This window comes from Saccopteryx bilineata, chromosome 9 (assembly GCF_036850765.1).
Source record: "Saccopteryx bilineata isolate mSacBil1 chromosome 9, mSacBil1_pri_phased_curated, whole genome shotgun sequence".
Taxonomy (NCBI): domain Eukaryota; kingdom Metazoa; phylum Chordata; class Mammalia; order Chiroptera; family Emballonuridae; genus Saccopteryx; species Saccopteryx bilineata.
Window position 1 is genome coordinate 48,609,374 of NC_089498.1, and position 25,579 is coordinate 48,634,952.

Sequence of the window (25,579 nt, forward strand, 5' to 3'; positions counted from 1 at the left end):
AAATAATAGAGATCCAAGCAGAAATAAATAAAATAGAGTAAAAAAAAATACAAAAGATAAATGAAACCAAGAGCTGGCTCTTTAGAAAGATAAACAAGATTGTCAAACCTTTAGGCAAACTCATCAAGAAAAAAAGGAAGAACTTAAAATCAGAAATGAAAGAGAAATAATGACTAACATCAAAGAAATAAAAATGATTTTTTAAAAATTACGAACAACTATATGCCAAAAAATTGGACAATCTGGAAAAAATGAATAAATTCCTAGACCAATTACAGCTAGTGAAATTGAAGCAAAAAAAAATCCCAAAACACAAAACTCTTTGACCAGATGGCCTCACTGGTGAATTTTACCAAACATTCAAAGAAAAACCAACACTTATTCCTCTCAAACTAATTTTAAAAAATCAGGATGGGGGAAGACTCCCAAACTGATTTTACAAGGTCAGCATTATCCTAATTCCAAAGCCAGATTAGGACATTACAAAGAAATAAAATTATAGGCTAATATCTATGATGAACAAGACATAGATGACAAAATCCTCAACAGAAATTAGCAATTCAGATCCAGCAACACATTGGAAAGCTCATATACCATGATCCAGTGGGATTTATTCTAGGATGCAAGGTTGGTACAAAATGCAAATCATTAAATGTGATACACCATATAAACAAAATAAAAGATAAAAGTCACACAATCATGCTCAGGCTGCGTAATCCAGTTGGTTAGTGTTCTTTTGACATGCCAAGGTTGTGGGTTTGATCCCCAGTCAAGGCACATACAAGAATCAACCAATTAATGCATAAATAAGTGGAGCAACAAATTGATGTTTCTCACTCTCTCTTTCTCTCTCCCCATTTCCCTTTCTCTAAAAATTAACAAAAATATTTAAATCAATAAATAAAAATATATATTAAAATCACACAATCATATCATTAGATGCTTTAATAAAATCTAGCACCCATTTATGACAAGAACTCTCAGCGAAGTGGGAATACAGGGAACATACCTCAATGCAATAAAGGCTATATATCAGAAACTCACAACCAACCTCAACGGGCAAAAACTGTAAGTGTTTTCTCTTAAGATTAGGAACAAGACAGGGATGTCCACTCTCATTACTCTTATTCAGCATAGTACTGGAAGTCCTAGCCATAGCAATCAGAGAAGAAAAAAATAAAAGGCATCCAAATTGGAACAGAAGAAATCAAATTGTCATTAGTTATAAATGACATGATACTGCATATAGAGAACACTAAAGATTACACACACACACACACACACACACACACACACAAAATGCTAGAACTGATAAATGAATTAGGTAAAGTTACAAGATAACAAAAGTCCAGAAATCAGTCACATTTTTATACACCAATAGTGAACTATCAGAAAGTGAAAGTTAGAAAACAATCCCATTTACAATTGCATAAAAATACATAAATAAATAAAATATGCAGGAATAAATTTAATCAAGGATGTATAAAACCTGTACTAGCAAATCTATATATGTTTACTCAATTCCATTTCTATCAAGATACCAATGGTGTGCCCTGGCAAGAGGTGCAGTGGATAGAGTGTTGTCTTGGAGTGACCAGGTCACTGGTTCAATCCTGGGGGTTGCCAGTTAGAGTCCCAGTCAGGGCACACATGAGAGAGAAGCAATCAATGGGTGCACAACTAAGTGGAACAATGAATTGATGCTTCTCTCTCTCAGAAGAAGAAGGAGAAGGAGAAGGAGAAGGAGAAGGAGAAGGAGAAGGAGAAGGAGAAGGAGAAGGAAATACCAGTGGTACATTTCACAAATCTAGATAGAACAAATATTCCAAAAACTTTATATGGAACCATAAAAGAACCTAAATAGCCACAGCAATCTTGAGAAATAAGAACAAAGTCAGAAAAATCATGCTACCTGATATCAAACTATACTATAAGGCCATAGTAATCAAAGCAACATAATACTGGTATAAAAACAGACATATTAATCAATGGAACAGAATAAAGAGCCCAGAAATAAACCCACATCTTTATGATCAATTAATATTTGAGAAAGGAGGCAAGAACATACAATGGGTAAGGACAGTCTATTCAATAAACAGTGTTGAGAAAATTGGACAGCTACATTCAAAAAATTAAACTAGACCACCTTTTTACACCATGCACAGAAATAAACTCAAAATGACTTAAATGTAAGATTCAAAACCATAAAAATCCTGGAAGAAAACATAGGCAGTGAAATCTCAGACATTTTTTGAAGCAACAATTTTTCTGATATATCTACTCGAGCAAGGGAAACAAAAGAAAAAATAACCAAATGAGACTACATCAAACTAAAATTTTTACACATCAAAAAAATAATCCACCAACAAAATGAAAAGACAACCCACTGAATGGGAGATTTGGCAAGCGTATATATGATAAGGGGGTAATATCCAAAATTTATAAAAAACTTACACAACTCAACAAAAATAAAACAAACAATCCAATTAAAAATGGGAAAAGAATCTGAATAGACACTTCTTCAAGAGGACATACAGATGTCTAATATACATATGAAAAGATGCTCAACTGTCACTAAATATCAGAGAAATGTAAATTAAAACCACACACACGCGCGCGCGCGCACACAAAAATCACCTCACACCTGTCACAATGCCTATCATTAATAAATCAATAAACAAGTGTTGTCCAGGATGTGGAGAAAAGGGAACCCTCATGCCCTGTTGGTGGGAATGCAGATTGGTGCAGCCACTGTGGAAAGCAATATGGGGCTACCTCAAAAACTTAAAAATGGAACTGTCTTATGACCGGGGGATTCCACTCCTGGGAATATATCTGAAGAAACCCAAGACACTAATTTGAAAGGATAAATGCACTCCATGTTCACAGCAGCATTATTTACAACAGCCAAGATTTGGAAGCAGCCCAAGTGCCCATCAGTAGATGAGTGGATAAAATTGCTGTGGTGCATTTACACAATGAAATACTGCTGAGCCTGGAAAAAGAAGGTAACTTACCTTTTGCAACAGCTTGGATGGACCTGGAGAGTATTATGCTCAGTGAAAAAAGCCAGTCAGAGAAAGACAAGTACCATATGATAGCACTTATATATGGAACCTAAAGAACAATATAAACCAGCGGTAGTCAACCTGGTCCCTACCGCCCACTAGTGGGCGCTCCAGCTTTCATGGTGGGCGGTAGCGGAGCAACCAAAGTATAAATAAAAAGATAGATTTAACTATAGTAAGTTGTTTTATAAAGATTTATTCTACCAATCTTAGCAAAATCTGACATAAAGTACCTGGTAAGTAATTATTATTATATGCTTTAACTTGCTGTAATTCTGCTTTATAAATTTTATAAAGTAAAGTTACTTCCCTACTTTATTAATAACCCTTACTGTGGAACCGGTGGGCGGTTTGAAAATTTATTACTAACAGAGATACAAAAGTGGGCGGTAGGCATAAAAAGGTTGACTACTGCTGATGAACAAACACAATAGAAACAGACTCATAGATATAGAGAACAGACTGACAGCTAGCTATCAGAAGGGAGAGAGGTTGAGGTGAGAAAGGTGAAGGGGTTAAGCAAAAAAAAAAAAAAAAGCTCATAGACTCATAGACACAGGCAACAGCACAGTGATTACCAGAGGAAAAGGGGGATGAGGGAGGTAAAAGAGGATGGGGGGGTAGATGGTGATGGAAGGAGGCTTGACTTGGGGTGGTGAACACACTATACAGTACAGATTATATATTCTAGAATTATACACCTGAAACATAATTTTATGGACCAATGTCAGCCCAATAAATTCAATTTATAAAAAAAAAACTACTTTCAGAATAGAGGTGTGATATTGGGCCAGTGGTGGGTGCAAGACAGAACTCTGTGTAACTAAATTTAAGTCTCCTTAGAAGGGAGAAATGCAGGACAGACTACAGAATGTAAACAATGATTATCTAGGTGACAGGGTTATGTCAGACTTTTTCTTTTTACTTATATTCAGTTATAAATTTTACTTAATGAAACAGTTGCCTAGGCCATGTATCATATAAATATAATAAACTACATTTAATTTATTATAATAATATGTATATATAACTAAATGTATATATATATATAAATGTAGGTATGTGTACAAAATAAATATGTGTATGTATGTGCATACATTCTTTTAGAAAATGAAGGTCCAATCACAAGATAGTGTTTGTGTTTTTTTCTCCTTTCAACTCTTGGGGTAGTCTGAAACGGGTGCAATCAACAAACTGCCAGGGCTATGGAATTAGATCGAAATTTAATCCCAGCTTTGTCACATACTAGTATTGTGATCTTAGTTCAATAACTTAAATTTTCTGAACCCCATTTAGCCATCTGTAAAATGGGGATGCGGACATCTTCGCTACACAGCTGCTGTGAGAATTAACTGAGATCAGATTTATTAACACTCCTGACAGCGCCTGGAACTACGGAGGGCCCAATAAAATAACAATCCATTGCCGTTCATAGGCTTTGGGACTCAGATAACCTCGTGAAGCCAAGACTGTTCGATTAGCCATCATTAAGCTGGCATTTCTGAGATACGGACTCTCTCCGTAAGAGGCGAGTAAGGCAGAGGCTTCTAGGCCGAGAACAGGCGCCAGGGCACATGCGCACCTGGAGCGGGTCCCGCGGCTCAGCAGCGCGGAGATTCCCTCCAACCTCCAGACAGAAATGACAGGAGGCGCGCCGGCTGGAAAAGATACCGAGAAGAAAATGAAGAGCAGGAAGAAAACAAAGAAAGAAAGAAAACCGAGACCGTAACTTACAGTCTTAAGGAGAGGGATTCCCGGAAGGGAAACGAAAAACAGTTTCTTTTTCTGTCTTGATAAGAGAGTAATAAACAAAGCTCCCGAGACACCAGGAGCGCCAAGACAACCTTTTCAAGAAACCGTGCGGTGCGAAGCCCGAGTCTTAACCGCCGCCGGGGGCCGATTTCTCCCCTCGCTTAGCCCCCTGCGGGAAGCCGTGCCGGGCAGCCCGGCGAGCGCAGGTCCCGCCGCCCGGCGCGCACGCGCCCGGCCGGCCGCCCGCCTGAAGCGGACGTGGGGCTGGACGTGTAACGACTCCTCTCTCGGAGCCCCGCCGCCGCCCCGCAGCCGCCCACGTTCCCGCCGCCCCGGCGCCCACCGCTCGGCGCGGCGCACGCTGGCCCCCTGAAGCCCCGCGTTATGCACCCAGGGAAGCGAGGCCCCTGCTGTCCTGAGACCCCGCCCGGACGGGAAGCCCTGGCTCCTGGCAGCCCCGGGGAACCGGTCTGTCCGCCGCCCGCTAAGCCGCCCGCGGCGCCGGGGCCCGCCGCGCGCATCCCGGGGCCGCCCGGGGCCCGCCCTGGGGAGCCCCTCCCGGGCGCGGGAGGACTCACCAGGGACAGGAGAACCCCGATCCTGGTCATGGCTGGGGAGCAATTCGAAGAAGTGAAGAGCTTCTCAAACTCCCAGCCGCGCAGGCCGGCGCCACCAGGAGAAGTGACAGCCCCGCAGGGCCCTGCCGGCGGTCTGGCCAGCCCGGGTGTGTGCTCCCTGCCCGGCCCCGCCCGCCCCGCCCCGGCGGCCGCTCGTGCGAGGTGATTCTGCAGCTCCTTGGCCCTCGCTCCAGAAGTTTCGCTGAGCACCTGTGTGTGCCTCCTCTGAGACAAACGAAAAGACCAGGGGAGGGTAGGAAGGGGAGCTTTGCTGGGGAACTCCCGAGTTGAAGAGGGCGCCTTTGATTCAGCTACTCGGCCTCCCAGGCGATGTGGGGGGAGGATTGTTGCTGGGTGCAGCAGAGATGGGGAATGGAGAAAAAGTCAGAGTTTATTGCACAAATGGGCATTCCCCATTCGAGGCGTGTCCTCAGTCGCAAGGCTTGTCCTGATCCGATGAGGACTCCGAGAGGGACTTGCTGTCCCTGTGAAACTCCTCTATAGTCTAAATTGGAACCAGATTGGTTGGGCAGGACATGAGCTCCCGGGCAGGAGCCTTAGCTAATTGCTGGGGACAATCAAAGGAAGACCTGGCTCGTGGCACTCAGCTGTGACATGAGAGTCTCGCAGTTCTGACTAGTGTATAAAGTGACGATTATCACCGGAGACAATTCAGATACTGTGCTATAGGGATTCGGAAAGGTGACGACCCCTTAGCTTTTATTTCTCCAAAGGAAAGCAAAGTTTAGTACTTATGACAAATCACACAGCTCCAGGCGTATTAAGCCTTCACAATTACAGGTACTTCCCTTGCTTTGTTACTCATTATTTCCTGGACGATTTTATTTAAAAAAAAAAAAAAAGAAGAAGAAGAAGAAGGGAAAAAAAAGTAATTCTCTTTGGTGCTCTGGTTAACACTTTTCAAAGTCACAACTGTTTTGGAAAAATAGAGCTGTCTGTTTAGGTAGTTTTGCAAGAATTTTATAGAAGGGGAAGTTTGTATGATGACTAGTGTTTGCATTGCACTTACAGCCCAGTCCTTGTAGATGTTGGTTTGCTCGTCTCTGCCTCACATCCAGTAGATGTTAGTGAATACTGTGAAGAACCTGGCTGCTCCAGTCCTGTTCTTACAGTTCCCAGCACATAATGAACACAAAAAGAAGTTAATGGGGATAGGGCTGATGGTATATTATCATATTATCTTTGCAACTTTCCTGTAAATTTAAAACTATTCTAAAATAAAAAGTTCATTGAAATAAAAAAATGTGTGTGTGTGTGTGTGTGTGTATGAAAAAGGAAAGAGAAAGAAGGGGAAAGAGAGAAGACAGTTTACAAAATCAACATCTCTTGAGAGTGAATTACTATGAATCAGCAATTTTCACAAATGCTTCTTTATCATTTTAACCCGGTGAGGTGACTATCAAACTTACTTTACAAATAAAGAATTGTAGCCAAAAAAGTTTAAGCAACATTGGCAAAGTTGGTTAGTTATTAAATAGCAGAGCCAGGAATTAAACGTAGCTATTATTGTTCCTGAGGCCCTGCCCTTTCTAACCAACCCCCACTCCCACACCTAATTACCTTCAAGTTCAATGATATACTAATAGGTGCTTTGTGGGGGGGGGGATGTTTCATGGTCAAGTGATTTTAGAAAGTTTGGGGTTAATTTAATTTAAATGGGCCTTTTAATCCAAAATTTCTCAGAGCTCTTAATATGTCAATATGCATTGTGAATATCTAACAGGGGGCTATGATGTATGCTTTTCCCCAAACTTTGTCTTCTTTATGCAGTCCTTTGAGGAGGGCCTATTGAAGGATCCCTTCATGAATGCTGGTGTTCTGGGGAAAACGGTTTGGATATCTTTAAAGGTCATTTTTATTTTAATAGCACATTCCTAAGGCTTCCAATCCTTCAAGAGCAGAGCAAAAAAAAAAAAATACAATTTTAATAATAGAATTTCAGGCACTCTACCAGATGTGGGAGATGTTTTGGGTCCTACGATCCTGATTTTACTCAAACCATACCATATAAGTTAAAGCTTGCTTCTACTCTAAAGATAGCCTTGCCATTAGACATCTTATTCTGAATAACATTTAAACACATATCTGAATATGTAAAAAGCTGGGTGAAGAAAACCTTCAACATCTTTTCACCAAGTTTATTTTTTATTTCTTTTCCCCATGGATCTAATTTTTAAAAATTTTTTGTCAACCAAATTGCTACAGCAATGTCAACTTTTTAAACTCCCAACAGTAGTGAACTTTTATGACTGATTTTCCTATTCCCTTCTTCCTGATAACAAAACTTCCAAGTTGTCTTTGGTAAAATTGTCCCTTTTCCTTCTTTTTAACTGTTTGGTATGGGTGACTGGTATTAGTCAGTTTCAGAAAAAACAGAACCAATAGAATAGATATAGAAATTGAGATATCTATCTATGTTTGCATAGATTGATCAATAGATAGATAGATAGATAGATAGATGTATTTTAAGAAATTGGTTTATGTGATTGTGGAGCCTGGCAAATCCAAAACTATAGGCTGGCAGGCTGGAGACCGAGGGACCTAAGGAAGAATTGCAGTTTGAGTCCAAAGTCAGTCCCTATCTCTCAGGGGAGCTTTTTCATAAGACGTTCAACTGATTAAATGAGGTCCACACTCATCATGGAGGGCAATCACTTTACTCATAGCCTTCTGGTCTAGCCAAGTCGACCACCACAGGAGCATTGACACCAATGTCAAGGCTTTCATTTGTATGTAGATGGGTGGTCGAGGGGGACAGGGAACTATTTGGATAAGGCAACTAGCATATCACCTTCAATTGAGCAACTCTGTGACTTTTGCTGGAAACAAGACACAGCGTTTCTGCACTGGATTTGAAGTGGGAATATGTGAAGTGTCGAACTGATGTGGTTGTGAAGACAGAGTCATCCCATGCTGAGAGGAAACTGCACTAAGAAGCAAAGCCTGCTAGTGTTACCCGAGTCTTGAATTGCTTTCATCTTGAAATCAAACCCTAGCTGCCTGACCAGATGGTGGCGCAGTGGATAGAGCGTCGGACTGGGATGTGGAAATCAAACCCTGGCTTTCCCACAATTACTCGCCTGAAAACATTTGCAATATTTGCTTAAGCCTGATTCATCCAACTAACAGAATCCTAATTTATATGTCATCAGAGCTTATTATGATCAGCATAAGAAATCCCCTGTTACTAAAATTAGTTGTTACAAATTAACTGTTACAGTCTCAGCCTCAGGTAAGCCTTCACAAGCTGGTAGAGATGGCGAAAGATCTTAGGGACATTACTTCTATCAAAGAATATTTCTATTGCCAGATTCCACTTCAGCCAAGTGAGGAAGAAAATTGAATAATTTCTGTCTATTAATAGAAATATATTTTGGTTCTTGGAAAAGGGAAGAGAAAAGAGGGAAAACTTGATAATCTGTGACCCTGATCACAGAGATATTTTCACCTTCCTGAGAACATATTTCTTATAAGGTTAAAGAAATGATGTATGCAAAGCACCTAGAACACTCAATGAACACTAACTACTACTTTTGCATTACTCATCCTAAATGAGATGCCTTCACAAGACAGGTTGTTAATGTGGGGTCACAGTTCAGATGGGAAGAAAGACAAGTTAAGTAGCTTGCACCTCCTTTCCCATACCACCTCTTATCTGAATAAATGTATTCCTGGGCCCGAAGATACTGCCCACAGGAAGGGCCGGCCTAGAGCCTGGCTGACCAGGGTGACAAAGGTTGGCCACCAAGATGTGGAGCAAGTTATTCAATCTCCCAACTGTCAAAACTGCAATACCAGTCTACTTCTTGAGCAAGAACCTGAAGAAGACAATGGGTTTTAAAGAGCATTTAGACTGGAGCAGTTAGGATGCAGAGAGCATTCTGAGCAACAAGCACTGGGATAAAATTGCTCTATATACAGTTATCCCTCTTCATATCACGCGGTTCACTTTTCGCAGTCTCACTGTATCGCGGATTTTAAAATTATATATATCTAATTTTGTATCATGGGTTTTTCGCTATATCCCAGGATTTTGTGGTATATAGGTATTTTTATATATTTATTATTTTAGCAGTAAAATAAGCAAAATAAGTGTGGAAAAGATTAATAACAGTGTGGGAAAGGTTTATAAGAATGTGGGAGGGTTTTATAAAGCCTTGAAATCTATATAAATAATAAAATGAATATAAGGTCTATACTTTGCAGATTTTCACCTATCACAGAGGGTTCTGGAAACTCAACTCCACGATAGACAAGGGACCACTGTACCCTGGTTGTGTAATCCAGTTAAGCACCCCTCCCCTGAGTGCCCTGTAAACACAGATAGTCTATGACTCCACCATGAGAAGTGTGCCCACCCCCAGGTGTTCAGAACATGAAAAGGACCACTTTTCAAGAAGTGCTAATCTGAGGCAAATGAGATTTAAAGCTTTGCTTAAGGCAGTGTTTCTTAAACCTCTGTTCACCTTTTGCCATTTCTTTGGTCCATTTGTAATTTCATTTAACTAATCTATATTTTTAAATGTTTACTTTATTTCTAACCAATGTTGTGTGTTGTTTGTTTTTTTTAAAAAAAAGATTGCATTATAACCGTAAATGGAAATCAGCATCCCTCACCCAACATAGAAAGTATCCGTAAAAATAAATACACAACTATTGAAACAAAATATTTGCCTGCATACCTCTAATAATTTTTTCCCAAACCACCAGTGGCATGGGCACTATACTTCTGGAAAGGTTGACTAATGGCATAGTAGTCTGTTCTCTGTTTTAGCTTTCCTCCCTGCCCCCAAATGACCACTAGAGCAAAGACCAACAGACCTGAGCCTCATACCCTTCCCAAGAGACTGAAAGAGAGGTGATGTGTAAGAGCAGTAGAAGATATCAGAGTAGTTATTGTCTCTGACGTCCCACACAGTTTTGGAAGAGCGAGATTGGCACGGTGGCCCTCTACCATGACACTAGCCTTTCCCTATTAAAAGGAACTGAGTGAAGCTTAAGGGAGGTGATGGATGAGGAAGGGGGAGGGCTCCTGCAGAGCTGGGGAGAGAATGTGCAGCAGGGTGTTGGAGAAAAGAGGGCAGGGGAACTGGAGATTAATTTAGAGCACAGTGTACTTGGATAGAAGAGAGGGATAGATGGTTTCTGCAGAAGATGACCTTAGTCAACTAATACAGAATAGTGAGAAGGAAAGACACATGGATTTTATTAATAATCCTAGTTCAATTACTTCACTAGTTTGTATAATATTTAACCATCCTCAGACTCAATTTTCTTACCCGGTAAATATTGGCCCTGTGAACAAAAATTGTCTGCCTGGAAGTTGGTCTTGAATTTTGTAATTTTATTTTATCTTATTTTTGCAATTTTCAAATGGTCCTCTAAAGGCATGAGGACCACCAATACCAATTACCAGTGACAATTTAGGCAGGCCCTGCCCATAGCTACCAACATCAGTGCCTTTACTGCTTTCCTCCCTCCCCAGGTTAGAGGGTAAGCATTGCCTGCATTCCACCACCTTGGCTTCTCCACAAAGAAAACAGATTTTTAAAAATTTTCTGGAGCCTTCCCAGGCAATGGCACAGTGGATAGAGCATTGGCCTGGGATGCAGAGGGCCTAGGTTTGAAACCCTGAGGTTGCCTGCTTGAGTGCGGGCTTATTCAGCTTGAGCTTGGACTCACCAGCTTGAGCATGGGGTGACTGGCTTGAGTATGGGAACATAGACATGACCCCATGGTTGCTGGCTTGGGCCCAAAGGTTGCTGGCTTGAAGCACAAGTTTTCTGGCTTGAGCAAATGGTCACTGGCTCAGCTGGAGCCCACACCCCCACCCCAGTCAAAGCACATATGAGAAAGCAATCAATGAACAACTAAGAAGCTGCAACAAAGAATTGAGGCTTTTCATCTCTCTTTTTTTCTGTCTGTCCCTATCTGTCCCTCTCTTTGTCTCTGTCTCTCTCACTAAAAATAATAATAATAATAAAATTTTCTGGAAAAGAACTAAAAAGGAATCATTAGATCAGGCTCTTTACTCCCATGATTATTCTTTGTTGCCTCTGATCATGTGTGGTTTGAAGGTGAAGATCTCTCTCTCTCTCTCACTCTCTCTCTCTCTCTCTCATTCTCTCTCTCTATCTGTCTATTTGTCTCCCCATACATGATTTGGCCATTTAGACAGGCCCAACGGTTTCATGAATAACTAAATGCAAATTGCATTATTCAAAACCATAATGAGAAATGCCCCTCCCCCCAAAGGTGTGTGGCATAGATGTACGATTTAACATCGTTTTAAGCTTCTAAGCACCCTCCTTCTATATACACACCACCTTCTAGGAACGCTGGCTTTCTAGAAGACTCTCATAAGTGTCTCAGTGAGTATGGAGCGTCTGGGACTGAACCGAATGTCGTTGCATGATAAAGGTGTGAGAGACTTAGAGTGGGGGGTGTGGATCTATGGGGGGGGGGTAAGGGTGGTGGGTTGAGGTAAAAGCCAGGAAGGTGTTATCAGTGTGAGGTAAAGAGGAATGACCTGGGGGAGACCTGTATGATGGAATTTTTCCCCCCAAAATATTTTTTGTTATGCCCTGTTTGAAGAGTATTCTCTCTGTGGACAATCACAATGTGCTTGCTTGGTTTGGACTTCTTGTAGAAGAATGAGAGAGCCCAACAGAAGCATAGAGTAAGGGGACAGCAGACCCCAGAGATTTATATACGCTTAGAACAAGACCTGTCAGAGCTCAAGAGAGGCCTGGCTCAGAGAACTTGGACCACTTCTGGCTTTTAAAGTTCTTCTAGTACATTAAATAAGGCCAAACAAAAATCAACACAAATAATGAAATGGGTTGACCAAAACTATGGGATGTCTAAAGTGTTTCCATTTAGCAAACTGATGCTTTTAATTTATTTTTAATTAAGTGACAGGCAGGGGGGCAGAGAGACAGACTCCCACATGCACCCCAACCAGTACCTAGGGATCCACCTGGCAAGCCCCTACCAGGTGATGTTCTACCCATCTGGGGTCACTGCTCTGTTGCTCTGCAACTGAGCTATTTTAACACTGAAGTCAGGGCCATGGAGACATCCTCAGTGTCTAGAGCCAACCTGTTCAAACCATTTGAGCTATGGCTGTGGGAGGAGAAAAGAGAGAGAGAGAGAGAGAGGAGGAGAGGTTGAGAAGCAGATGGTCACTTCTCCTGTGTGCCCTGACTGGGAATCGAACCTGGGACATCCACATACCAGGCTAATGCTCTATCCACTGAGCAACCTGCGAGGGCTGCAAACGGATGCTTTTAACACTTAAAACTTCAATGCAAAATCTCATGGGAGGCTAGTGTCAAGAATCTATATTTAAGACCCTTCAGGGATGTGAGGCCTGAGCTATTATGATCCATTGCTGATTGCCCCTGACCTACAGCTGCAGAATCTTTGGGGGGAGACATCTTTGAGACCACTGCCTCAATACTTCCCATTTAAACCAGCCCCAGAAGCCAGACCTGTAGTGATGCAGTGGATAAAATGTCGCCTGGAAACACTGAGGTTCCCAGTTTAAAACCCTGGCCTTGCCTGGTCAAGTCACATATGGGAGTTAATGCTTCCTGCTCCCCCCCCCTCTAAGAATGAATAAATATAATCTTTAAAAAATAAAATAAACTAGCCCCAGAAGCCAAGCACAAGCCTTACCTTGAATCCTTCCGGCACTGCTCCCTCTGCCTCCCAAGGTAGTTCATACCATTTCAGAACACTTTCCAGTAGTGAGATGTTCTCCCTGTTGTCATAACTTCCTGTAGTTTGACAAGTGTTTGTTCAACATCCGCTATGTTATGAACACTAGTTATAAACAGAGCTGGAAGAAGTCCCATGAAAAATAGGTGACAGTAGTAATTCTCCCCTCAAACCCATGTTGGAAGAAGCATTTTTGCCATCTGAAACCTCTCTGCAGTCTTTCACAAACCTGCGTCTTGAGAGGTTTTGGGGGGTGTTGGGGGTTTGTTTTTAATCCAAGCAACAAGGATGATGAGTGAGCCTCACTCACTAATCACAGTAAACCAGGGGGAACTGAGACTTTTATAGCAGCCTCCACAGCAAGAAAAGATACGAAGCAGGTATTCCCCACCCAGTGCTGGCTTTGAAATTCCCTTGGAATGTCCAAGATATTCAAGGAGTTTATCAAAATTTTTGTAAATTTTTTTCAAATTTATTTTTACTGAAACCATGAAAATACGTTAGGAGGAATCAATTAAGGAGATAGCATTGTCAAATCAAACAAAAATATAGTATCATCAGTACTAGTATCTAATGCTTATATAGTGCTGAAAAAATTTGTGAGTTCTGTGTGTACCTGTTAACTCATCTAAGCCTCTTAACCACCTCATGCTGTAGGTCCTGTTTTCCTCTCATTTGATGTATGAGAAATGCAGTGACTTGCCCAAAGTCACATGGTTACTAGGTGGCAGAAGTGAATTTCTGAAGTCTGGGCTGAATCCACTTCCTCTTTAAAAAAACTTGCATCAGTGGCCTTATGATCAAGCCATAATCTCCCTAAGGAAGTACAGAACCTAATTGTTATATTGTTCCATTGAACACATGCTTTCCTATTATTGATTAATATACTTTTATCATGTTTTTAATATTAAGGTTTGTTTATTAAGATTGTCATTTTATGAGCTAAGGGAACTCTTTATTGTGCTAAATCTATCAAGCGAGAAATTTTATTTATATTCAGCCTCCCTTCAACACTCTTGCCCATGCAAATCGGATTGAGATAAAGACTGTAATAATCAAGATTGTGTGGTCATAACACCGCCCTCTAACTCAGTGCTTTCCAAACCTTAATACACATATAAATCACTGGGCAATATTACCAGGCATTCATATTCTGTCTCAGTAGGCCTGAAGAAAAGCATGAGAGTCTATTTCTCATGAATTGCCACGTGATGCCCATGGCACCCTCAGGAGAGGACACTTGTGTTGGACGGGTCTAGCCAGCTCAGGGGGACCATGTAGCAGTCCAGTTTGATCTCAACCAGATAAAACCAAGCTGACTATTTTTAACATTTTGGCCAGTTGTATTATTACTCAACTATCTCTTTTGTGGTTGTAGGTAGGAAACGGAGGAAAATCAACAAACTATATCATATCACAATAAACAAATTTTTATCCAGTGCCCATCTAGCTTCTTATTATACTACTTAAACCCAGTTTTCACTGAGCAGAAACAAGCCTGCCTTGACTACATAAGTAAATTCTTCTTATCAACTAAAAAAAGGAGGAAAGAAATAGTTGATTTTCATACACACTGAGCTTTTATTTCTGTGAACAGAAAGAAAACTGGCGAGAGGCCTGCTGATTCTCTCAGCCAATCAGAATAATGTGACCATAAATGTCCATGATTTCCCCACTTGGTAAATCTCTGCCTTCTTGATTTCTGTCGCAGAGCCATGTCTCCTACAGTCTGGGCCACATACTCTCCCTTTTATGTCTAACTTTCCTCTCCTCACAAAACAAATAAACAAAAAGATTAGATTGGTGGGATCTCTCATCTGAAAGTCTATTGTCTTTTATGTTCAAAGCTATTAACCTAGTAGACATGCAGCTTTTGATTACCTTTGAATAGCAACTTTGAACACATTTAGAGCACTTAATATGAACTGAGTATTATTCTAAGGGCTTTATAGGAAGGATTTCATTTAATGCTCATAAAAATTTTGTGAGGTAGGTCTTCTTATACCCATTATATAGATGCAATAACTGAGCTTTCAAGCAGTTAAGGATCTTGCCCTAGTCATATAGCAAGTAAGTTACAGGGCTGGGATTTTACCCAGCACATATGAGCTAATTAAACCTTCACTATGAACATGTTAAGGATACTACTCTTTTATGGATTCTTGCTGTATTGGCCAAGAGTTTGCTTAAAGGCTTTAATCACTGTAAAAAAAAAATAGAAGACTGGATAAAGAAGATGTGGCACATATTCACCATGGTATACTGGTATACTATTCAGCCATAAGAAATGATGACATCGGATCACTTACAACAAAATGGTGGGGTCTTGATAACAGTATATGGAGTAAACTAAGTAAATCAGAAAAAAAACAAGAGCTACAGGATTCCAAACATTGGTGGGACATAAAAACAAGACTAAGAGACATGGACAAGAGTGTGGTGGTTATGGGGGGCGGGGGGAGGGAAGGAGGGAGAGGGGGAGGGGTGGAGGAGGGGCACAAAGAAAACTAGATAGAAGGTGATGGAAGACAATCTGAATTTGGGTGATGGGTATGCAACAGAATTGAATGACAAGATAACCTGGACATGTTTTCCTTGAATATATATACCCTGATTTATTAATGTCACCCCATTAAAATAAAAATTTATTTATAAAAAAATAAAAATAAACAAAAAGACTAATATAATAAGTAGATCATATAAAAAAAAGAAAAACCTTCACTATGTGTTAGATTCTTTTACATGTTATCTCATGCAATTTTTATATTCACATGTATTAGGAAAAAATGACATTTCTTATTCATATAAACAGGTACCTTGACCAAGTTCCTGAGGCAAATAAGGGAGCCGGGACCAGCTGACTCGAAAGCCTACGTTTTTTTGTACAATATCTTGATACCTCCTGCCTTTTTAGGTGGATGAGACAGTTTTCCTGGTGCTTTATTTATTTATTTTTTAACTAGAGGGCCAGTCTGAAACCCTTACATAAACCAGAGCACAGCCTAGAGCACGTATTGCCTAGGACTGGAACACTTTCTGGAAGGGTCTAACACACCTTGCCTAAAACTTCTTCTACCTTTCTCCCCATCGCGCCTTCTCCATCTCTCTCATGGTTCCCCCTTCTCACAACTCCATGTCTCCCGCCCCGCCCACCTTCCTCTCTGTGTCTCTAGCGACACAGTACACATTAAATAGAATTGGAAAATGCCCCTCTCTTGCGTTCCCTGGGCACCTCCCGTGCCCTAAGATCTCATCAGTTCATTTTACTCTTCTCTTCTTGGATACCAATCTGGCCCTCACCCAAAATAGTATTCTCTGTCTTTTTTCCATGTTGTGAATATAGCAGAAGTCTGTAAACCACAGTGATGAAGGATGATGCCGTGGCCAGTTTCTTCAAAAGGAGCCATTTGGCCCTGGCCGGTTGGCTCAGTCGTAGAACATCAGCCTGACGATGGATGTCCTGAATTTGATTTTTGGTCAGGGCACACAGGAGAAGCAGCCATCTGCTTCTCTACCCTTCCCCTTCCTCTCTCTCTCTCTCCCCGTCTTCCCCACCCTCAGTCATGGCTCAACTGGCACTGCAGATGGCTTCATGGAGCCTCCACATCAGGTACTAAAAAAATATCTCAGTTGCAAGTGTGGCCCCAGATAGCAGAGCATTGGCCCCAGGTGGGGTTTGCTGGGTGGATCCTGGTTGGGGCACATGTGGGAGTCTGTCTATCTCCCTTCCTCTCACTTGGGAAAAGAATAAAAGAATAAAAATAAAAGGAGCCACTTGTCTCGCATCCCGGTGGTGAACATATTGCTAACATTTATCTGCACTAGACAGGTGCTTTAAGTACACACAATCTCATTTGACCCTCACATTATCTCTCTATTTAATATTGCCCTCTACTTATAGGTTAGGAACCTTAGGTTCGGCGAATTAAGTGTGCCTGAAATCGCACACAGCATATGGGAGAGTTGGGGTGAAAAACAGGTCTCGTGGCTCCTAATTTACCCCTGTGCCAAATGACCTCACTCCCTCTTTGGTGGTGAGTCTGTGTCTTTCTTAGGCTGACTTTTTGTAGTCAACCTCCGTACACCCTGTCCCTACATTGTCATCCAAATTACCCCTCTAGAAAAACACTCACCTCCACTTTGACAATCCCAATCCCAATCCCACTTTTCATATAAGGCTAAATAAAAAACTCAGAGCCTTCCTTGATTTGCTTCACTCCACTGCAATATTTATTTATTTATTTATAAGTGAAAGGAGGGGAGATAGAGAGACAGACTCCTGTATGCATCCCGACTGGGATCTACCCGGCAACCCCTGTCTGGGGCTGATGCTTGAATCAACCAAGCTATCCTCAGTGCCTGAGGCCGATGCTTGGCCCAGCCAAGCCACTCTCTGACTGAAAGAGGGGAAGAGGGAGAGAAGAGGGTGAGGAAGGGACAGAGAAGCAGGTAGTTGCTTCTCATCTGTGCCCTGACTGGGAATCAAACCCAGGACATCCACATGCCTGGCTGATGCTCTATCCACTGAACCAACTGCCCAGGACCCCTTTGCAACCTTAAATTTTCTCAGCACTTTGGAAGAGTGAGATTAATTTCATATTTGGAGTTTGTGAAATTTATCTCTTTTTAAAAATTTACACTTCAGATAAACCCATATTGACTTGGAATTGAACTACCCCCTCTTCTCATTGCCTTATAACTGTACTTGACTTTATATGGCAAGAGGCACATTGCTAATCGGAAAGCAAGCTTGAGAGGAGGCATTATTTTCCATGGTCTTTGAATGGAGGTTTGAACTTAAGTCTGGATTCCAACAATCTTCCTTAATTAAATGAATATTTGTAAGTACATACTTGGTGTCATGGGCTGTAATGGGCCCTAGGAAGAGCAGTGAGAAGGACAAGCATGGTCCCTGCCTTCATGAACTTGAACAACCTGTGGGGACAAGACATTTAAACAATTATAACAGTCAGCCCCAACCTCTCCTGGCTTTGAGAAAAGCTTCTCTTCTTTGGGCCATTAGACCACTGTCCTGGTCTTCACACTGGTTATGCTCAGCATCCTTACTTAAGCGCATTCCTCAGTCTTCTGTTCCCCTCCCTTCTTCAAAGATACCCTAAAGCATCACCTTTTCCCAGATGAAATCTCTACCTCATGATCTGATGTAGGTTTACATATCCAGTGCACTGGTTTTAATACCCTTTCACTTATTACCTCCAAGTCTAAAACTGAGCTCTTTAATTTTCATCCAGACCAGAAAGGTAAGGAAATTGAAAGCAGTGAACAAAATAAAAAATGAAATTAAATTTCAAGTTGAAAGAAGTCCACTTTAGTGCTTGGGCCCATCTGGCTCTCGTCTGATCCCACAGACTTAGCACTGTGCTTTGCTTTTCTGTGTCTCTCAGTCTCATGAGTTAGATTAGGAGCTCCTAAAAAGTAAGAAGTATGTCTCCTACTCTTCCAGGTTGCCAGGGTTTACCCAAAGTCTTACAGGCACTTTCTACAGCTATGAGTAGGTGTTTGATGAAAGCACAGACTCTAGAAACAGCATTTGCTGTTTCTATATGGACCTATCATTTGATTGTGGATTCAGCACTAGATGGCTAGCAAATTATAAGGTAAAGCACCTTTAACTTTTTCTGATTCAATGGGGTTTGAATTTCGTCCTAATCTGTGAGAGAAAGATCAAAACAATTGCATCTATTCTGTTCTTCCCACCTCTTTAAGTTTGCAGCTATGTTAAGAATAACGATAAAAATGTCATCTTCAATAACAGCCAGGCAGAGAGGGGGAGAAGAGTGATAGAGAGAGAGAATGAGGGAAAGAGAGAATGTCATCCTTAGCTTGTGACCACCACGTTCTTTCCCCCTCATTTTTAGAGTTATTGCTGCTCCTGAGTTTAATATCACCCCAAGTTAAGTAGCCTATATTTTAAGGGTTCTTGACAATTATTTGGCCAGACTCTCATCCCTCTTGAATGTTGGCATCATCTTCTTGTAAACACCGCTCTTTGAAGAGATAAGAATCTGGGCTGTGATGAATCACACGACCTGGCTTCCGTAGGAGCCAGGGCTGACAAAGTGCCCTTCTACACAGCTTGGAAACTTGCTGGCCTTGTCCTTTTCTCTTATCTCAGCTCTCATCTCCCTTCTTCTGTTACACCCACACACACACACACACACACACACCCGTGTAACCCATTAGAACCAGCTTACTATCAGAGGACCATGTTCTTAAACATAAAACAACATGGTATTGATTTTTTTCTCACTAATGCCTATTTTTTTATGCACCATTATTCTTTTTTTCTTTATTCTCTTGCCTCTGGTCACCCTTTCTTTTTCTTCCAATAAACAGAGGAGACAGAGGGACTTGTTTAGTGTGAATGTAGATCAGGACAGGGAAAACCTGTATGCACATGTCGCCTTGGAGCGACTGTCATGGGCTGGCATCCTCTAAAGCAGGGGTCGGGAACCTTTTTGGCTGAGAGAGCCATGAACGCCACATATTTTAAAATGTAATTCCATGAGAGCCATACAATATGTTTAACACTAAATACAAGCAAATGTGTGCATTTTATGTAAGACCAACACTTTTAAAGTACAATAAGTCTCTGAATTCTTTTTAATAACGTTGTTATGCTGTTGCTAACCAATGATGAATAAAGTACTTCTTACCATTAATGCGACTTCTGGTGCTGTATGGTTTTGCTGATGGCTTTGTAGTCAGTTGATACGTGGTGAGGCTAAGATTCATGCAGGCGTTGAGACTTCCATCTGTTATAGGTGATCGTAAGTTGGTCTTAACTTTCTTTAGATGTGAGAAAGACTGCTCATATGCATATGTAGAGCCAAACATTTTCAGTACAGCAATACTCACATGCTGTAGTGTGTGGTATGTGATGGGAAGCATGTTCCAAGTTTTGACAATCAGCTGGTCCACGGGTTGAAGTTTTTTTATTTCTCCCCACTTGTGTTTGCTCACCAACTCTGCTTTTGTCAGGCAAGTCTTTCCAAACCTTCATTCAGTGACTTGATCTTATTCACCCACATGTCTGAGGCCTTTAGGTCAGCAGCTTGTAGCTCAAAATCTCTGAGGGAGACACCGGGGATGTAACTCAGGTCGGCGCTGTCCACTGCACACTTGTGTGGACGGGTGATGAACTTAAAAAGATGAGTGTGCTCACAAAATTCTCCAAAGCGCGCTTTGAATGACTGCAGGAGATTAGATGTGAAGCCCGCTAGCTGCTGGAGATCAAGATGTTGAGCTGGTCACTTGCTGTGCATGCATTTTAAACTCTCCCAGTCTTTCAAAGTGTAGTAAACGACCTGTTTCAATGTCAGCAATGAAAAGTTCCAGCTTGTTTTCAAACGCAAACACTGCTTGTTGAAGGGATAACACTATATTTCCAATGCCTTGCATTTTCACATTGAGCTGATTCAGACGTTCAGTCATGTCCACGAGATAGTAGAACTTCAGGAGCCACTCAGTGTTAGATAACTCAGGATGCTCGATGTTTTTCATTTCATGAAAGTCCGGATTTCACTCAGACAAGCCGCCAAATGGCTGAGCACCTTCCCTTTTGACAACCAACGCACATTGCTGTGCAGAAGCAGACCGGGATAATTATTCCCAACTTCATCCAGCAGTGTTTTAAACTGGCGATCATTTAAAGCTCGGGCAACAATAAAGTTGACCACCCTAATGACCAGCGACATCACCTCACCTAGCTGCTTGCCACACATCTGAGCACAAAGCACCTCCTGATGTAGGATGCAGTGAAAACTTAGGATGGGTCTCTTTTCATGTTCATGAAGAAGCACTATGAATCCTGTTTCTCCCCACCATGCACAGAGCACCATCAGTACACACCGAAATAAGTTTATCCAATGGTAGATTATTTTCTTTAGCAAACTCAGTGAAAGACTTGAATAAATCCTCCCCTCTGTTGTCTCTTTCATAGGCAAAACAGCAAGACTTTCCTCACGTAGTGTGTCACCGACAGCATACCTTGCAATCATGCTGAACTGGGATAAATGGCTTATGTCTGTTGACTCATCCAAAGCGAGAGAAAAGAATGGTGCTGCATTTATGTCCTTCACTTGTGTTGCTTCAATTTGATTTGCCATCATGATGGTACGATTGTGAACAGTTCTTGCCAACAGAGGCATGTCTTTTATTCATTTGATTATCTGTCTTTGTCCGGAAAGTTGTCAAAAAGTTCATTGGCAACGTCAAGCATGAATGTTTTGGCATACTCCCCATCTGTAAATGGCTTTCCATTTCTCACAATTGCTAAAGCACCAGCAAAGCTAGCCGAATTCCAGTCACCTTGTTGGGTCCAAACACGGAGTTGCTACTGACTAGCTTGCACGCTGCACAGTAGCTCTTGACATGCTTTCTCCCTGCTGTCCTCCACTGGATATTTCGATGTAAATGTAGTATGGCGTGTGTCGAAGTGTGGCTTTATATTTGACTATTTCATCGATGCAATTTTATTATTGCATATTAGACACACTGCAGAACCTGCTCTCCACAAAGGTGAATTCCTCTCTTCATTCCTGCTGAAAAGTACTATACTCCTCATCTTTTTATCTTTTAGCCATCTTCTTCATCAAAAGTGTTTCTGCAATTAGCTAGCTGACTACCTGATTAAAAGGAGGGAAGTTTACTTCCTGACCTCACAATGACCCTTGTACATTATGCATTATCCAATAAAAATTTGGTGTTGTCCCAAAGGACAGCTGTGATTGGCTCCAGCCACCTGCAACCATGAACATGAATGGTAGAAAATGAATGAATTGTAATACATAAAAATGTTTTATATATATATATTTTTTCATTTTTCTGAAGCTGGAAACAGGGAGAGACAGTCAGACAGACTCCCGCATGCGCCCGACCGGGATCCACCTGGCACGCCCACCAGGGGCGACGCTCTGCCCACCAGGGGGCGATGTTCTGCCCATCCTGGGCGTCGCCATGTTGCGACCAGAGCCACTCTAGCGCCTGAGGCAGAGGCCACAGAGCCATCCCCAGCGCCGGGGCCATCTTTGCTCCAATGGAGCCTTGGCTGCGGGAGGGGAAGAGAGAGACAGAGAGGAAGGTGCGGCGGAGGGGTGGAGAAGCAAATGGGCGCTTCTCCTGTGTGCCCTGGCTGGGAATCGAACCCGGGTCCTCCACACACTAGGCCGACGCTCTACCGCTGAGCCAACCGGCCAGGGCCTTTAATGTTATTTTTTTTATTAAAGATTTGTCTGCAAGCCAGATGCAGTCATCAAAAGAGCCACATCTGGCTCGCAAGCCATAGGTTCCTGACCCCTGCTATATAAGAACCACATTTCTCCTCTCTGCTTTCAAAGTCTTCACTTGACCAGAAGCATCTTTCTCTGCTATTATCTTATAAAAGATGCCAGGATAGCCAAGTGAGAACAGATTTGACTTATTAAATAGACGAGGGATAAGAGGAACATTCTAGGTTACCACAGTTTGACTTTCACTTGGTTTATAACTTTGAAGCTATATGGTTTGTGGAAACAATTTTTACATACTCAGTTTTGTACCCAAATAGTTCACATTGCTACATACCACTTTCAAATCCCTCAATGAGGAAGCAATAACAAACCAGTCTGTCCTGGCCCAGAGGTAAACCTGAAGAGCAATTCATTTCTGGGCTTTACTTCCAAAATTACTTACTGAATTTTGACGAGCCACTATTGCACTTACAGAAGAAAAGGAAGATTTGGAACCAGAATAATCTATGGGCTAATAGCATAGACCCTGGAAATCAAATTCTGGCTCCACACACATTAATTATGTGAACATGAAACAGTCACTTAGTTGTTCTGATATTTTAGTTTTATGACTTATATAAAGAAGATAATGACAACAGAATGAACTTTATAATCTTGTTGGGAGGGTATAGGTAACTCATGGTCAGGGTGTTGTACAGTATCTGACACACAGTAATTTCTTGATGAATATTAGTACTTATTAGTGTTATTGCTAATATAGAAGAGGCAAAATTACTGAGGAAAAGAAGAGGATGAAGGACTGCTTTAAGCTTCAGGAATCATAGAAGGCTTCATGGAGCAGGAGTGGGGCAATTAGGAGTGGGGCAATTTAGCATGCATTATTGGGAGAGAAGACACACCTTAATAAATTCCTCCTCTCAGGGTGGCCTCCCAGCTTTCCAGGCAGCAAGGTGAGCTAGCACTCCAGTGCAAACGGACTGAGCATGGCTCATGACTAGCCAGAGTGGCTATCATTTCTTCTTTACTCCGCGGTTGGGCTCCAATAGAACAGCTTCTTGTCTCTCTCCTACCAACTCCTGACAGGTCAGAGCAGGTGTGACTGAAGCTCTGTCAGTGTCCAAGAAAACAAGATCATACAATATTTGGAGAGTTATGACAAATATATTGACAATTATGCATTTTCAGCTTCACCTATTTATGTTAAAGGAAGAATAGGAGGTATTTTTAAAAGATTTTTAAATAATCCAGTCCATAAAAATATTAATTCATTAGATCAGGGGTCCCCAAACTTTTTACACAAGAGGCCAGTTCACTGTCCCTCAGACTGTTGGAGGGCCGGACTATAAAAAAAAACAACTATGAACAAATCTCTATGCACATTGCACATATCTTATTTTAAAGTGAAAAAAACAAAATGGGAACAAATACAATATTTAAAATAAAGAACAAGTAAATTTAAATCAACAAACTGACCAGTATTTCAATGGGAACTATGGGCCTGCTTTTGGCTAATGAGATGGTCAATGTGCTCCTCTCACTGACCGCTAATGAAAGAGGTCCCCCTTCCGGAAGTGCGGCGGGGGGCCAGATAAGTGGCCTCAGGGGGCCACATGTGACCCACGGGCCATAGTTTGGGGACCCCTGCATTAGATGCTAGACATGCAGGGATTAAGTTTCTCCTTTGAGATCCATAAAAATAACTTTTTGCTGTTTATCCAAAGGAAGTTGGGGACCTACGCTACATTCCCTAAACCAGAGGTAAGCACATGAAACAATATACACATCCTTTATGAACACTGGTAAAATAAGGTTTAATAATGTTTAATACAAGAAAGATCTATTCAATTTTCAAACCTAAACTTTATCCAAGTGCCTTGACGCTCACGTTTTGCTCTGTTTAATAAAACATTTTAAAGAAGTTCTGGTCAACATTTTCTTTCTGTCATAGCCTTCTTAATTACAAATACACACTTTGAAATGTCAGTAGTCAATTGTATTAATTGTAAATTATAATCAATCTCAATACTTAGTATATCTTTTTTAATAATATAATATCACTGAAGCATTGTTCATTATATTTAGGATGCTTTACATATATGTTAGCCATTTTCAACTACTGAAGAGGAAGTGGGCTTTAGCTATAGAATTACAAAAAATTAGAGAGTCAAAAAAACTTAAATTAGATCAGTACATTGGAAAGAATATTTAAATGTGATCATCATTTTCTCTCCATTTTTTTATGATTCTTGAAATGAACCAATATATTGACCTCAATCTTATCAACCACTTGAGACTAAATACACCAAATACCACTTGAGACTAAATATGGCCCTCCCGGCTTTACTCTGGCATTTTTATAATAATATTATCTATCAATATACTAATTGCATGTTACCAATTACACATTATATAATTACTATATTTATTTATTTATTATTAATAATCCCTAATAATATTCTGTGATAGAGTCCTAATGTGGCAAGGACATCAGATGCACTGGCTGGACCATTTGGCCACGCCTCACACTTGAGAGGGACCACAGATTTTGGTCACAAAATATTAGAGACTCTAATTACAAGGAGCTAGTAAGGCCTCTGTCACAAACATTGATTCGAAGTGAAACTCACGGAATTATAGCTGTACAGTACTGTGGTGTAACACTGGCACTAGGACTACAGTCTTAGCTGTACACACTAATACCACACTAAATGTTTTTCAGACCTCAGAGGGAAAGACAGAACTTTACTGCCCTGACAATTTATTGTCTCCCAGTCCATATCTTCCCTTCTATCCTAGAACATTTATTGGGAGCCTGTGTGCCAGGCACTGTTTTATGTCCTGAAGATGCAAGAATGAAAAAAATTTCCTACTTTTGTGCTGCTTACAATCCAGGGGGAAAGCCATCCCGGTCCCCGTTTTACAGGGTCCAGAGCCCACGAGCTTGTTTCCTTAATGGCTTCACTTTCTGTATCCTCCCTGCCTTTCTGTCTGACATTCTTTTTTTTTTTTTTTACAGAGACAGAGAGAGAGTCAGAGAGAGGGATAGATAGGGACGGACAGACAGGAACGCAGAGAGATGAGAAGCATCAATCATCAGTTTTTCGTTGCAACACCTTAGTTGTTCATTGATTGCTTTCTCATATGTGCC

General features: G+C 41.3%; 1 protein-coding gene across 1 annotated transcript in view; it reads right to left on the reverse strand.

Moving 5' to 3' along the window:
* The window catches only part of FAS (Fas cell surface death receptor), a 44,283-nt gene extending 37,662 nt beyond the window's left edge, over positions 1–6,621 (reverse strand). The window contains exon 1 of the mRNA XM_066243526.1: positions 5,399–6,621. Coding sequence (XP_066099623.1) covers positions 5,399–5,428 — 30 coding nt within the window. The 5' untranslated portion in view covers positions 5,429–6,621. The remainder of the gene's footprint in view (positions 1–5,398) is intronic.
* Between the last annotated feature and the right edge of the window lie 18,958 nt (positions 6,622–25,579).